Source organism: Ictalurus punctatus, chromosome 7 (assembly GCF_001660625.3).
Source record: "Ictalurus punctatus breed USDA103 chromosome 7, Coco_2.0, whole genome shotgun sequence".
NCBI lineage: Eukaryota > Metazoa > Chordata > Actinopteri > Siluriformes > Ictaluridae > Ictalurus > Ictalurus punctatus.
This window is the reverse complement of record NC_030422.2, coordinates 6,508,776-6,523,149: the sequence shown is the minus strand read 5'-3', so window position 1 is coordinate 6,523,149 and position 14,374 is coordinate 6,508,776. Positions and strand designations below refer to the sequence as shown.

The following is a 14,374-nucleotide window of genomic DNA, read 5'->3' as shown; positions in this document are numbered from 1 at the left end:
AGTCCAGCCATCCAGTTTGTCTCTTAATACCAGCATGATGGATGATTCCACTCTGCTCATCATGGTGTTTTATGTAAATGCTTTGAATACCCAGGATTCATTGCATTTTATATAATTTATTTATTTATTTATTTTCTTAGTGCTGATATCTTGGCCCTCCAGCCAGGGCTTATTAACGTCGCAGGGCTGTCTGTGTATGTATATTAATGCTGTTCATGTGCTGGCTCACTTTCACAGAGAGGGAGACTGGTGGGAGGCCCGTTCCATCAACACGGGCAAGAAGGGCTACATTCCAAGCAATTATGTGGCCCCTGCAGACTCCATCCAGGCTGAAGAGTAAGCTACTCCTCTCCTCCTGCTCCCATGTCATGAGCTGCTACTTCTACCCTCACTGTAATTAAGGGCGTGTGATTGGCAATCGCACTACAGCGTCCAAGCGCTCGAAACACGCACACATGACTAGATAACAAAAGGGCCTCTCTCTACACGTCACACCACTCACGTTAAGCTTTTCCACTGGACGCATTAACGCACTCGGTCACTGCGCCGTCCTCTCGTCGAACATGAAAGGAGGACGAGAGAAATCACGTCTGCGCCCTTTAGCTCTTTCCTAGTGCATTAAAGCGTGACACTTGGGGAGATGATGTAATAAACCAGTCCAGTAGACAGCTTCTGTTTTTCTTATTTCTGTAAGTTGTGTAAAACCTGAAGCTGCATCTTCCAGAGCTATGTAAATCAATTTAAGTGTCAGCTACTTCTGTAATGAGCCCATGACGCGCATGTTATGATGTACTCGCACAATTAATCTCATTTCTTTGAGGGGTGACAAAAATGAACAGATGTGCAAGTCAGTATATAAAGTCAGTAGGGATTGATATGCATAAAGAGGGTTCTTTTCATAATTCTGTGTGACCACACTGTATGCTAATAGTAGTTTGAATGATTAAGGCTAGAACCTGGTGATAAATAATGAACACTTTTTAAAAAAAATAAAATAAATAAATATAAAAAAAAAATGTATGAAAATAAAAGCGTAGGCTGTGCACGTGCAATTTTACGTCACGTCCGTGTATATTTCACTGTTCTATAAGCTCCCAAGAGTTCAACGTTGCAGCCGGGCTGTAATTCATTTCCGTGTCTCTTTTTTTTTTATTTTATTTTATTTTTGAATGAACACAGGTGGTACTTTGGGAAAATGGGACGCAAAGATGCTGAGCGACTGTTACTGGTTCCCGGAAACCAGCGAGGGACGTTCTTGGTCAGGGAGAGCGAGACGACGAAAGGTGAGGCTCAGTCGTATCGATTTGTAACGTTGGTCTATAACACCGTAGATATGCTAGAGCAGAGAGCCGTTAGCATGGTGTGTGGTGCGTGAATGTTTCGTGTGTAAGAACATGCGTGAATTCTTTCTTTCTGACAGGGGCTTACTCTCTGTCCATACGCGATTGGGATGACATGAAGGGTGACAATGTGAAGCACTACAAAATCCGCAAGCTTGATAACGGTGGCTACTACATCACCACAAGAGCCCAGTTTGAGACACTGCAGAAACTGGTCAAACACTACACAGGTACCGTTGCACAACACCTGAGCAGCATGGTAAACTTGAATTCAAGCTTTTGTATATTTTATACAATATTTATAAAAACGGCTGTGTTAGTGATTTAAAAAAAAAAAAAACAACGTTCTCTCTCAGCTGCTGAACGTCGTTACGATGCGTGACCAGTACATCCATTGCTAAGCAGTGAACAGAACACCGGCGGTAAAACCTCCCTCACTTCTCTTAGACACGCGCACTCGACATAGTCCACTTTTGTGCCGGGTCTTATTTTACATCATGCGTTGAGTTCTGTAAATATCAGAATTGTAGCTATTTAATGTGTAGCTCCAACGTTCTGGTTATCTGTTCTGGAAGCATAGTCAGATTCCACATGGAGCATCAAGGAATTCAGGGCAAGAATGGGAGTGTGGGGTTGTTTAGTAGGTATATTGGCCATGTTAAATTTGCCTCTAGGTGTGAACGAGTGTATAAATGTGTGTCCATTGTGCCCGTGATGGACTGGTATCCCATCCAGGGTGTATTCCTGCCTCACACTCATTGTTCCTGGGCTCGGCTCTCGGATCACGACCCCGGCCAGGATAAAGATACTGAAAGTTGGTGGGTGAATGGATGAAATGTTGCTTGCTTTAACCCTGAATATTATCTGGATACCAGTAAGCTCAGATTGATCTAAAGCTGAAGATGTGCGTTTTGGGGGTAGTGTTTGATGCAGCCTGCTCCATACGTTAAGAATCTGGGTTGGGTTGGGAATGAGCAGGTGGAAGGCTGAGGACAACTCGGAAGGGCTTTTTATTCGCTCTGTTTCTACTTTTGCGTTTCAGTAGACACATTCAACCACACACACACGCACACGTCTTTGTGCTGGTTGTCTCTCTCTCTCTCTCGCTTGCACTGAAGGCACAGGCACAGACACACACACACACACACAGTTAAACTCGGGCTAATCCAAAACAGGTGAGAAACGCGTGTTACCTGCCGTTTCGACCCGCCGCCTCTCCATCCACAGCTGACGTTCAGCCACACCCTCGCTGCCACAAGCGCTTATACTACGCTTGGTCCAGAATGTTACAGTGCAAAAATAAACACAGAAATGAGATGGCTGGATTACCCCCCCCCCCGGTGAACAAGTCCGGTGAACTTGTTTAGGCACCAAAACTTCTTTGGGAAGCTGCTCTGTATGAGACGATGAACTTGAACGTAGTTATTCGAGTGATGCATTTTAAAAAGCACACAGTATAAATTTCACGCATTCTTTTTTTTTTTTCTTTTATTTAGCCACCAGACTACTGACTGTTTACTCACTTTAACCCAACCCACTGTTTTAATGTTTGTGTCTGTGTTTAGAGCATGCAGACGGACTCTGTTACAGGCTCACTACAGTCTGTCCGACTGTGAAGCCCCAAACTCAGGGCCTGGCTAAAGACGCCTGGGAGATCCCACGTGAATCGCTTCGCCTGGAACTCAAGCTGGGCCAAGGCTGCTTCGGAGAGGTCTGGATGGGTAAGAGTTAAACACACACACACACACATCTTTGCCATCCTTTCTAGTGATCAGGGTTTAAACAGTTCTGCTTTTGAGTGCATAATGAGTAGTCCCGCTTCTACCTCCCAATTCATGTTCAAGAACAAAAGTTTTTGCACATCTTACGGTGTTAAGAACTTCAGTGGATGGCTGATCTCATGAATATTCATCGTCCTCGTTGTTCTTTTCATTCCTTCACACATTTTAAACCATTGTCGGGTCTCATTAACATTTAAACGACTTACTGTTGTGATTTTGCACCCAACATGGAAAAACCACTAGTCTGAATGCTTTCTCCAATTTAGCATTTAGCTAACTGTGTTAACACAGTCTGCTGCTAGGTGAAAGGAAAAATAGTGTGCTAACCCGAGTGTCATGCATTCTTAAAAAGAAGCCGCTGGCCGGTTAACATCTGTCCACGGTCCGCACAGAGCCCTGGAGCCGGACTTTAAACACCCTCGCACTACTTCAAATATCCCTCGATAATCCGCACAAACATTAAAGCCTCACTCGCTGTGCGTTTAAACTACACATCCCGAACCGCGCACTGTTTATAACGAGCAGTTTGAGGCTCAGTGTGGCTGTCTCTGGAGGAGTGTGATTTAGTAAACACATCTTACCTCTTTCATCGCCCCTCTCAAAGCCTACCCTGCAGCAAGTCTTGGCATACCACATATGATTATGCAATCCCAGGAATTTTTCTCTGCACACAGCAGTGGAACTTGAGCAGTATTGACAGTCAGGTTCGAACCTGCTTTTGATATTCAGTGGAAATTCAAGTGCGCCATAAAATATGCTCGTTCAGAAACGATGCGTTTCCACATACACGCGTATTATGAATTATATATAAGGAATAAAATGCAACCGAGCGAGGTGTTAAACTTATAATCTATGACTGGGTGGTGTGATACGGCTGTTAGCACCCCAAAGTGCGTTAATTCCCTATAACAGCTCGTACCGGTGTTTTATTCCTCGTGTATATCTCGGTAGTTTGCAATTTTTTATTTGTAATGGTCGATGTCATACTTTTAACCATTTATATTGACATTTAATGTTTACATTTATTCACTTAGCAGACGCTTTTCTCCAAAGCGACTTACAAATGAGAAAGATACAAAGTTATGGAACATCCACAAAAAAAACTTCCATCACCAGGCTCTCGGGTTTTTATTTTTTTTATTTTTTAATATAATAAAATTTCTATTGAGACCAAAAAATTCCTGAAGAAAACTTAGACTGTTACAAAGCCCTGACACTGGAGCTTCCTTCCATGAATGATAAATAAGTGTCATTACAGAAAGCTTTAGATTATTGCACGTTGTTTACCAAACACGTTTCTGTGAACGAATTGTTACAATAGAAATGAAACCGCATCAGCTCATTGCTGTAAACTAGAGGTCGACCGATTTGATCGGTTTTGCCGATAAACAATTGCTAATCTATCGGTTATAGACAAAAATCCACACACGGTTTTTCCCCGGTTGCGGAGCGGCTGAGAAGGGTCGGCTGTCGTTATACAGTACGAGAGCGGCCTCTAGAGGCGAAACAAAAACGATCAATGACTAATTTTGTTGTGATATTCGCAGTGTTTTTTAATTAATTTTGGATGTCTCCATTTTTGTTGTGTTACTATTTAGTTCATTTTGGATGTATATCTTTTATTTATTTTAATATTTATTAATAGTTAATATATATTCATATTTAGATGTTTATTTCATTAAAACAAAGTACAGTACGTTTTCATAGTACAGTCAGTACTGTTTATTATAAAAATAAACTTATCAATATCAGTGAAGTCCATTATCGTCGACCTCTATTATTAAACCTATCATTTGAATTATGGCTGGAAATACTGTCAGAGTTTCTGATGTAGAAAATTAGTCAACTCCTTCTCCCCAGATTTCCACAGTGCTGTGGTTAAAAAGCAATATATCTAAATTTTTTTTCTCTTTCACGATCCTTATTTCTTTTAGTATGTAAAAATGGCAGTAATCTCAAAGCAGTAGCTGCAGTGTATCTGTACCGATATCACTAGTTCTTTTATTTTCAGCTCGACTCTACATGCTTTTGAATGGTAATGTTTGCATGCCTCATGGCTTTGTATATAATTTATATAATTGGACCCGTGGTTCTCCCTCTGTCTGTTCCCCGGTTTAGGCACTTGGAACGGTACTACTAAGGTGGCGATTAAGACGCTGAAGCCTGGCACCATGTCCCCCGAGGCGTTCCTTCAGGAGGCTCAGATTATGAAGAAGCTCAGGCATGACAAGCTAGTGCCACTGTATGCCGTCGTGTCTGAGGAACCCATTTATATTGTGACCGAGTACATGGGCAAAGGTAATACAGGATGTGCTCTGTAATTAGTATTAATATGGCGTGAGAATTTTAACGCGCAGGCGTAGCTGTCTAGACTTTGGCAGGGATTATTAAGAGGCAGGATGTCTGCATAATAAATATTGCATCGTGCGTGTGTGGGTGAATGAGTAGATAACTAAAATGGTGTCCTAGGTTCACTCTAACATAGGATATGTGAGTTGCTTGTTGCTTAAAATGTGTGTCCGGTTGGTGTGGAGAGAGAACTCGTGAGTGTGCAGTGGGTGGGGGAACCGAAAAATCGGCAGACCATACACACCACAGGATTGGTGCGAGAGGTCATTTTAGCATGTCATTTGGATTCGTCGCTTCACAGTATCATACCTATTTTGCGTAGAATTGAAAAAAAGAACAAACGTGAAATGCCACTGTCGGTTAGGAACACATACAAACCCATGCGATAGAGTTCAGACATCTGTTTAAACATGACTTTGTTTCATGGAAGTTTCAACATTTGAGAGTTTGGCTTGGTTATATTTAAGTAATATAGGAATGTTTTAACAAAAAAATTTGTCCTTGTGATGTCGTGTGTGTGTGTGTCAGGGAGTTTGCTGGATTTCCTAAAGGAAGGTGAAGGCAAATACCTCAAGCTTCCCCAGCTAGTGGACATGGCAGCACAGGTAAGAGTACATCACTCCTACGTTTCCTTCTTCTGCACTCCTTCACACCATGTCTTTCCTATTTTGCAGGCCTGTCATGTCATATAGAACCACCTGTTTACTGCTACACGAGTCAGTCTAGTTTAGCTCTGAGGAATGTCTGGCATCTTTTTCCCCCGTCTGCCTGTCACTTCTGTTTAATGCGCCATGGCATTTCACCATCTGCAGGTTCCACCCATTCCCAGGAGCTCTCATCCTCATTTTCACTTAACGCTCGGAGCACTTAACCTCCTCTCCTGAGGGAGCACTGCACTTTAATGTGCCAGTGCAGATTTGCACTTTGCTCTTAAACCAACTTATTCCCCTCCACCCCACTTTCTCTGTCTGTTTCTCTCTTCTCTTCAAGCTGCTGTCACCACCACACTGTCTTAATTAAGCCTTCCAGCGTTTCTGTCTTGTCTCTGCCACAGAGGGGAGTATTTGCCGGATAAACATAAATCATTTGGACAGCTTCTTAAACGAGTGCTTGTCAGTGATGCACTGGGAATTTGACTAACATTTCCTATGTCCTTTTATTCCTCACGCTCCCTCTGACACGGAGCTATTTAAGGTTGTTTTCTAATCAGCTGCACTGCTTTAGGATTTTGGTAATTGTCCTAATGCGAGGTTATACATGTCCTTAATTAAAATACTAATGTCCTTGACTGTAATTGCTTTTGTCTTTTCCTTAATGCTTTTATATTTTTCCTTGTCTGCTTTTCTGTGATCTCTTTCAGATCGCCGATGGCATGGCCTTCATCGAGAGGATGAATTACATCCACAGAGACCTGCGGGCAGCCAACATCCTAGTGGGAGAAAACCTGGTTTGCAAGATCGCTGATTTTGGCCTGGCCAGGCTGATCGAGGATAACGAATACACTGCACGACAAGGTGTGTGGTTGCATAAAGCATTTTTAGACTGGTTTAATGAACGTAAACTGGTGTGTTCAGTGTCCTGCAAGTATTCACCCCCCCCCCCCCCCCCCCCCTCTTGAACAGTTCCACATTTTGTAGTGTTGGAACTGGAATGGATCTGATTGGGATGGATTTACACAAAGTAGCCCATACTACTGAAACGGGGGTCAGTATAGTTTGAGTAATTATTCATAAATAATTCACCCCTCATTGGTGTGAAACGAGTCACTGTAGATAATATAATTAGTTCAATGTGTGCGATTAACGTGTCGCATGATCTGTTTATAAATGCATGTGTTCCTTCCAGGGTGGATGTAACATAACACAATATAAAAAAAGTACAAGGGGGGGTGAAAACTTGTGCACGCAACATGTGCAGAAGCTATGTGAAATATAGAGGGGTAAGGCCAGGAGGTTGAGATTATGGGTTAGATGTGTGAAAGATCCTGGAAGCGAAACATTGAATGTATTTATATTTATTTTGATTGTGTATTTTTGAGTCATCTAATGCAACAATCTAAATGTTTTTGTAAGCAGAAACCGGGCTTTCAGGATCTTTCAGTATCTAACTAGAAATTGATGTCTATAGTTTGAAGAAAAGTGTTTTTCCCAGCCTCAGCTCACTTTGTGTCGCTGCATCCCCTAATGCCCCCTGCTGGAAGACTTGCTAGACTGATTTAGAGCTTAGATTTTCTGTCTGGTGCTCTTGTTTCCTCCAACCTGGATTGCTGTTTTGTTTTTTTTGTTTTTTTTACCCTTTATATTGGGTGTGTCCAATTTTACCCACAAAGGGCCGGTTTGGATGCAGGTTTTCATTCCAACCAAGCAGAAGCCACACCTCAGTCTATCGAAAGCCAAGATCGGTTGATTAAACAGGTGGAAACAGGTGGAATCAGGTGTGACTCCTGCTTGGCTGGAATGAAAACCTGCACCCCCACACACCGGCCCTTTTTGGATAAGATTGCCCACCCCTGCTTTATATCATACACTGAGCTGCCAGTTTAGTAGGTAAATCAAACTTGTAGCAAGACTCATTGGACATTTTATTTGGTACAAATATCATAAGTCTCACTGTAACTACTTTATTATTGTGCTGCCCTCTGAACTGTAGGTGGATTCTTTTCATAAAATAAATTTGTACCAAAACATTTGAGAATCCTTGGATTAGGAGCTGCATTTTAGACAGACAGACTTGGTAAGGATCGGGTGTGCTGTCTGATTACAGTGCACCCCACTGCTGAACTCCAGACTCACCGTAAACACTCATTATAGCCAAATGGCTACCTATTGGACAGGTGAAATGACACTCTTATTAAACCAAGGGCTATACTTTGTGAACGTATTCATTTCTTTAGTTTTTTTTTTTGTTCTTTTTTAAATCGTAATGATAGCATTGATCATGGTTTTCCAATATTGTAACACTACCTTATTAAGAAATGTTTTTGTCCCCCAGATAAAGTAATACTTTGTTATATTATTTACATTGATGTAGGTTGTTATTTTTAATCGAGAATCAAATAAATAAGCACAACGCATTGATTTTACAACGAACGTTTTAATAGGCCTACACGGCAAATGGCGAATTTTTCATGGTTTCTTGAGACCTCATAATAATTCCACACCGGTGATGACATGACTGCAGCGCTAAAGTTTTGCGTCATCAAATTGCGATCGGTCCGTGAGATCGGCCAAATTTAGAGACTACCGATCGAGTCATAGAAATGCGATCGTCAGCCGAAAGCGACCGGCGGCCGAACGATCGGAGCGTCCCTCCCTATGTGTGGTCATTGTGTTTGTGTGCAAATGTTATCTTTATATGTCGCTCCCTTTTCAACGGGCCACTGTCTGTATGTTTGTAATATAATGTTATAGTATATTTATTTCAAGGTAGCTTCTGAAACTTTAGAGAACAGATGGCTGGAGCTGTAATACTGGTTTCTGACACGATCAGGGTTGGAAACTCTTTGACAGCTAACTCTGTTCCTCTAGGAGCCAAGTTCCCTATTAAATGGACAGCACCTGAGGCAGCTCTCTACGGCCGGTTCACTATCAAATCTGACGTCTGGTCTTTCGGGATCCTGCTGACTGAGCTCGTCACCAAGGGCAGAGTGCCATACCCAGGTGAGAGACACAAACACACACACAATACGTGCACTCGAACCAAACTCGCAGCTCGCACAACTTTTCACTGTTGTGAAAAGACCAGGGTTCTTTTGTTCTACAATATTAAGCTGCTTGGTTGAGATTTTTCACTCAGGCCTACACGGCAGCTGCCATTGTAACGTGACCCAACTTTAATTAACACCTTCACTGGCAGCCAGCTTAACAAAGGCTATCTGTGGATCCTTATCAAGGACATGATGAGTTGAATAGTATGGTGAGCGGCACTTCGGTATGCGCTCTTGTGCGCCACCTGCTGGATACTGCTGGGTGTGTGATGACTGATCGGAGGCTGCCATCTGGATGAGCCATGCATGGAGGCTGACTGGGCACCAGTTCTTATTTATTGCCATCTGTGCTGGCCAGGCCTGAAGCCCTCCTGCTGCTTTCACCACAACTTTCTAGCGACTTCAGTAACTGGGTTACTCATGCTTTCCTCTCTGCTCCAAGTGTCCGTCTTTTAGTTCTATTTTTATTTTTGATTGATTTTGATGGAATAAAATGAATTTTCTCCCTAATGTTCTCCCACATGCTTCCTCCAAGACATGTGAAGTTAGCCAACTACATTTTTTTTTTTTTTTTTTTCTTTTTCTTTCTAACTTCTGCAGCATCCCAGGGCGGCGTAACGCACTCTGAGGAAAGCTTTATCCGCCTTACACATGCATGAACTCGCGTATGTCCATGATTGGGTACTGTCGCTGTGATTGACAGGGGAGGGAGCGTATAACATCCCTCACTCCCAGAGAGCACGGCGTTTTTCTCTTTGGACTCCCGGTCATGGATGGCCGTGGCATCGTGGGATTCGACTCGTGATTTCTGGGAAATTCACCGGATTTATTTTTCGTTTTCATTCCATTTATGTTTTCATATGTGCATATTCAGAATTCACACGAGAAAAAAAAACCGGACAGGATCAAGGCCTGACTACAATCCTTCCACTTTCTCTGTCTGTGCGTTATGTTTGCGTCCGTCAGTTCGGCGTCGTTCGAGCTCATGCCTAGTTCACGAATTCCTCGTTCAGGTCCCGAATCCTCAGGTATTCGTGTACTCGGTAATGCACACTGAAGGATCTAAATTTCCACCTTCGACTGCTCATGACCGGCTAAGCTCAGCATTAGCTACCGCACGTCAGTGTTGTAGAGCGGCATGCGTCGCATGTCAGGAAGCAGGAAGAAACAAACCGTAATGATCACTTAAAACTGATGCAAAGCTCTCATTAGGTAGTCGTGAGCAGGCACTTACACAGCACATGTGAAACACACTGAGTTCTGCTGAGTGCTGCAGAGAGCAGCTGATCAAGCATCCACTTAGGGTAAATTATGTAAGAGTTACCAATTAGAAGTAGATGGTGCTGATAGGCCACTTTAGTACAGGTAATAACTAAAGTCAACTGAGTAACCATTGGCCAGTCATCTATCAAAATATGCAGGCTCAGAATCTACAGTGAACTCCAGAATGATTTCCACTCTTGGTAAAGATTGGTTTGTGAAGCACTTAATTAGCTTAATCTTTAAGTGTATTTATTCTACGAAGATAAAAATACATACACTATGTCCAAAACTACGTGGACGCCTGACCATCACACTATGTGCTCGTTGAACATCCCATTCCAAAACCTTGGGGATTAATATAGAGTCCCGCATAGACCCGACTCTCTTGGGAAGGCTTTCCACTAGATTTTGGAGTGTGCTCTGCTCTTCCAGCCATCTTTCAGGAGCATTAGTGAGGTCGGAGACTGCTGTCGTTTGAGGATGCCCAGTTCACATTCTGCGTTCCGTTTCATCCCAAAGGCGTTCAGTGGGGTTGAGGTCAGGGCTCTGTGCAGGCCGCTCAAGTTCTTTCTTAGCAAAGCACATCTTCATGGAGCTCGCTTTGTGCTCAGGGGCACCGTCATGCTCGAACAATTTTGCTCCAAAGCATAACAGTGCATGTAGGGGGCATTGTCATGTTGGAGCATTCGCAAAACGTTGCTGTCTTCTGCAAATCATCGCCCATGTTCCATGGAGACATTTTTGCTCCTCTAAGCATTCTTTACAGTCTTCATGAGGGCTTAGTACACTTGTATCCTCTTCCAGACAGACTGATTAAAACCCATGAATTATTGCTCACACTGGATTGTATGCATTTTCAGGCATGGAGCCGTTTTTATAGTTCTTGCCTGATTGGTTAAAGTCAACACACTTTTCCCTGATTCATGGTGTAGGTGAATGGGTAGTGGAATTTGGCCATGCTGTAAAATATAAGTAGGAACATACTACAGTTCCATTTGTCTTTCTATGAATTTCTATGGGCAGTCACAATAATGATGTGGGTTTGTTTGAAATATATATTTTTTTAATTTCAGTTTTTTTTTTTCTTCTGTACTCTTATCAGTCCCTCTAAGATTTTGCGTTCGCAGAAAATTAACGCAAAATTCTTGCAATTGCTTGAAATTTTTCTAAATCACAGCAGATTTTCTGCATGTTTGGGCCACAGACGTTTTATTTATTCATTTATTTTCCATAACCTTTTTTCACCTTCATCAAGGGCGACAGTACGTCTAGAGCTGGCGTCTAGAGACTGTTGACTGTATCTGTGCTGGACACGTATGTCATTTTTGTGCGTTTCTTTTTGTATAGGCATGGTGAACAGGGAGGTTCTGGAGCAGGTAGAGAGAGGCTACAGGATGCCGTGTCCTCAAGGCTGTCCTGAGTCGCTGCACGAGATGATGCGCCTGTGCTGGAAGAAAGACCCTGACGAGCGACCCACTTTCGAGTACATCCAGTCCTTCTTGGAGGACTACTTCACTGCCACCGAGCCGCAGTACCAGCCTGGAGACAACCTGTAGAGCTGTCTGCCTGGTCCCAAACCGGCTTGCTGCTTCCTCCCCCTAAACCATCCGTGCACACTTCCTTTTCCTCTGACTTTTTTTTTTTGTTTGTTTTTTTGTTATATTTACAGCGGTGTAGGAGGCACCGTGTAACACCTTTTTTTTTTTTTTTTTTTTTTTTGGATTTTGTTAACCCTCTGTTGAGTTCAGGATAAGTGTGAAGTGAAGTTCGGTAGGGAAGCGAGCATTTCGGTTCGGAACAAAGCGGGAGCTGCAGAGAAAGTAATGACCGTAGTGCTGATTACATAAATGTCTATTTTCTTTCCCGTTTATTGTTTTAGTTTTCACCCAAACACTACATTTTCTGTCTGTTTTAAGATCAAGAACTGATTTCTTTTTGTTATTGTTATTGATTTTTACTTTACATTTCACGTCCTCTTCCCCCTCCTCCCATTTATTTCAATAGTTTGTTTTTAAAAAAAGTGACCAATAACTGTGGTTGAAAACGACGGTATCACCTAAGACTGTCAGTGATGCTGTGACTGAGAGAGAATAATGAAAATGAATTATGAATGTATGAATAGAGTGTGAGCATGAGAGAGAGAGGGGGTTGGAGGGTGGTGAAATTTGACTTTGTAAGTTAAAATAGTCGTGGAAAATAAGATTTTTTTTTTTTATTGAATGGGGAAAAATAGATGATTTGTTTTAGCAATCTGTTCTAATTTGATCCATCATGATTGATGATTTATATTTGTGAACCCACTCTTAGTGCCAGCCAAAAAAATCTTTTAAGAGTGCACTAACCGTACACTAAGGCGATGAATTGGCATCAGTTCTGGGAAAACCTGTTTATAATTTGCGCACATATTTGTGCAATTTTCTTTTTTTTCCATTGTGTAATGCAAGTCTGTCAGTTTTACTTCTGCATCTTACTGTCATGATTACTTCCAGGAGCTTGAATTTACACGAGCCCGACACTAAACACTTCAAATCTGCACAAATGTTTAGTCACTTTAGGTGAGAAACGGAAATACTGTCGCTTTATCATGCTGTGAGAAATTTTAGGTCGCTGCAAATCAGTACGAAAATCACCTTTATCCTACGACGAAGCGTTTCTATCTTGATGGGTGTGGTTTCTTTCAGGATCCACGCACAGGTTCACTCCATCATCGAAAGAGCAATCTTTTGGAAAAGCGATGTTCAGTCTTGACTGTTTCAGAGACTTGGACTCAGATTTTTTTTATTATTATTATTACTTTTTATAACAGCACCCTTCAAAATGCCATTTCAAATCACATTACTTCAGCTTGATGGGTTATATATTGAAAGAGGACCTAGAAATTCGTTTGATTTTTAACAGTAGGGTCTGCGAGATTTGTTCATACCGTGTTATGACGAAAGCAAAGTTAATTCCATGGAGAAATAAAATCCCTGCATTTCATATTGGAACAGAACCTGTTTTATCGTTTGTATCACCGAGGTAAATTTAAGAACGGGTGAAATCCCACAGTTCCATCTGCTTCGTCACGTCCCCAGCTTTCCGACGCTGCTCTGTCTCCCTCCAGAGGTTGACTGTTCGAATGATAAAGGGTGAAGTTCTGGGCACTGTTACACTTCCACTGGGTGATACAAGTTCTGTTCTCTAAATGGAAGCCATCTCATTCTGCAGGGAGAATTGAGGGTGGTTTTTCATCACTTCCTGGTGTTTAATTTTTGTCCTTTCATACCGTCAATTTGATGGAGTGTCTGCAATTGAATTGTGCCTGAACCGCGGATCTATAAACGGTGATTTCATTATTGTTGTTTAAAGCAGATAAGACTGGTCTAATATTAACAGTCCATTACCTCAGTAACAAAGTAATACAGGTGCTGTATTGAGTTGTTTTGTCTGTCTGTGGTTCTTGACGCAAGTTGAAATGCTCTTCACGTGAAAGTCTAGTTGAAAAGCCTTGTGTGTGTGTGTGTGTGTGTGTGTGTAGAGAGGTCTTTACCTTTGTGTGATTATCCATTTGTTTCGGTCTCGAGGGGTTTTTTTTGTCATAAGAACGAACTCCTCCTTCCATTTCCTCCCCACCCCCAGACATCTGTGTGGTTTTCAAAGGGCTAAGGACCAGTTTAATGGATCTCTTTTGTTCTATCATGGAGACTTTTGAAGAAGAGAACTGAAGCGCTTGGGCTGCAGGGTTGAAGCAGAGTATGGAGGTGTGTACCGTCATGTTGGCAACAAATTACTAACCTGAATAATTTGTACAGTGAAAAATAAAGTTGTACGTAATGCTTTTGAATCGTCTCTGGCTTCGTGTGCACGTCAGCTCACACAGCTGTGTACAAGTTTCATCAAAGAAATGTTCGTTCAAAGTGATTGACGCAAAGTATTCATATTACACAATAATGCAT

General features: G+C 42.1%; 1 protein-coding gene across 1 annotated transcript in view; it reads left to right on the top strand.

Moving 5' to 3' along the window:
- Window positions 1–14,262, top strand: part of yes1 (YES proto-oncogene 1, Src family tyrosine kinase) — a 34,400-nt gene extending 20,138 nt beyond the window's left edge. The window contains exons 4-12 of the mRNA XM_017472255.3: window positions 238–336; window positions 1,180–1,283; window positions 1,421–1,570; window positions 2,906–3,061; window positions 5,240–5,419; window positions 5,999–6,075; window positions 6,831–6,984; window positions 8,998–9,129; window positions 11,787–14,262. Of these exons, the coding sequence (XP_017327744.1) occupies window positions 238–336; window positions 1,180–1,283; window positions 1,421–1,570; window positions 2,906–3,061; window positions 5,240–5,419; window positions 5,999–6,075; window positions 6,831–6,984; window positions 8,998–9,129; window positions 11,787–11,995 (1,261 nt within the window). The 3' untranslated portion in view covers window positions 11,996–14,262. The remainder of the gene's footprint in view (window positions 1–237; window positions 337–1,179; window positions 1,284–1,420; window positions 1,571–2,905; window positions 3,062–5,239; window positions 5,420–5,998; window positions 6,076–6,830; window positions 6,985–8,997; window positions 9,130–11,786) is intronic.
- Window positions 14,263–14,374: the final 112 nt, after the last annotated feature.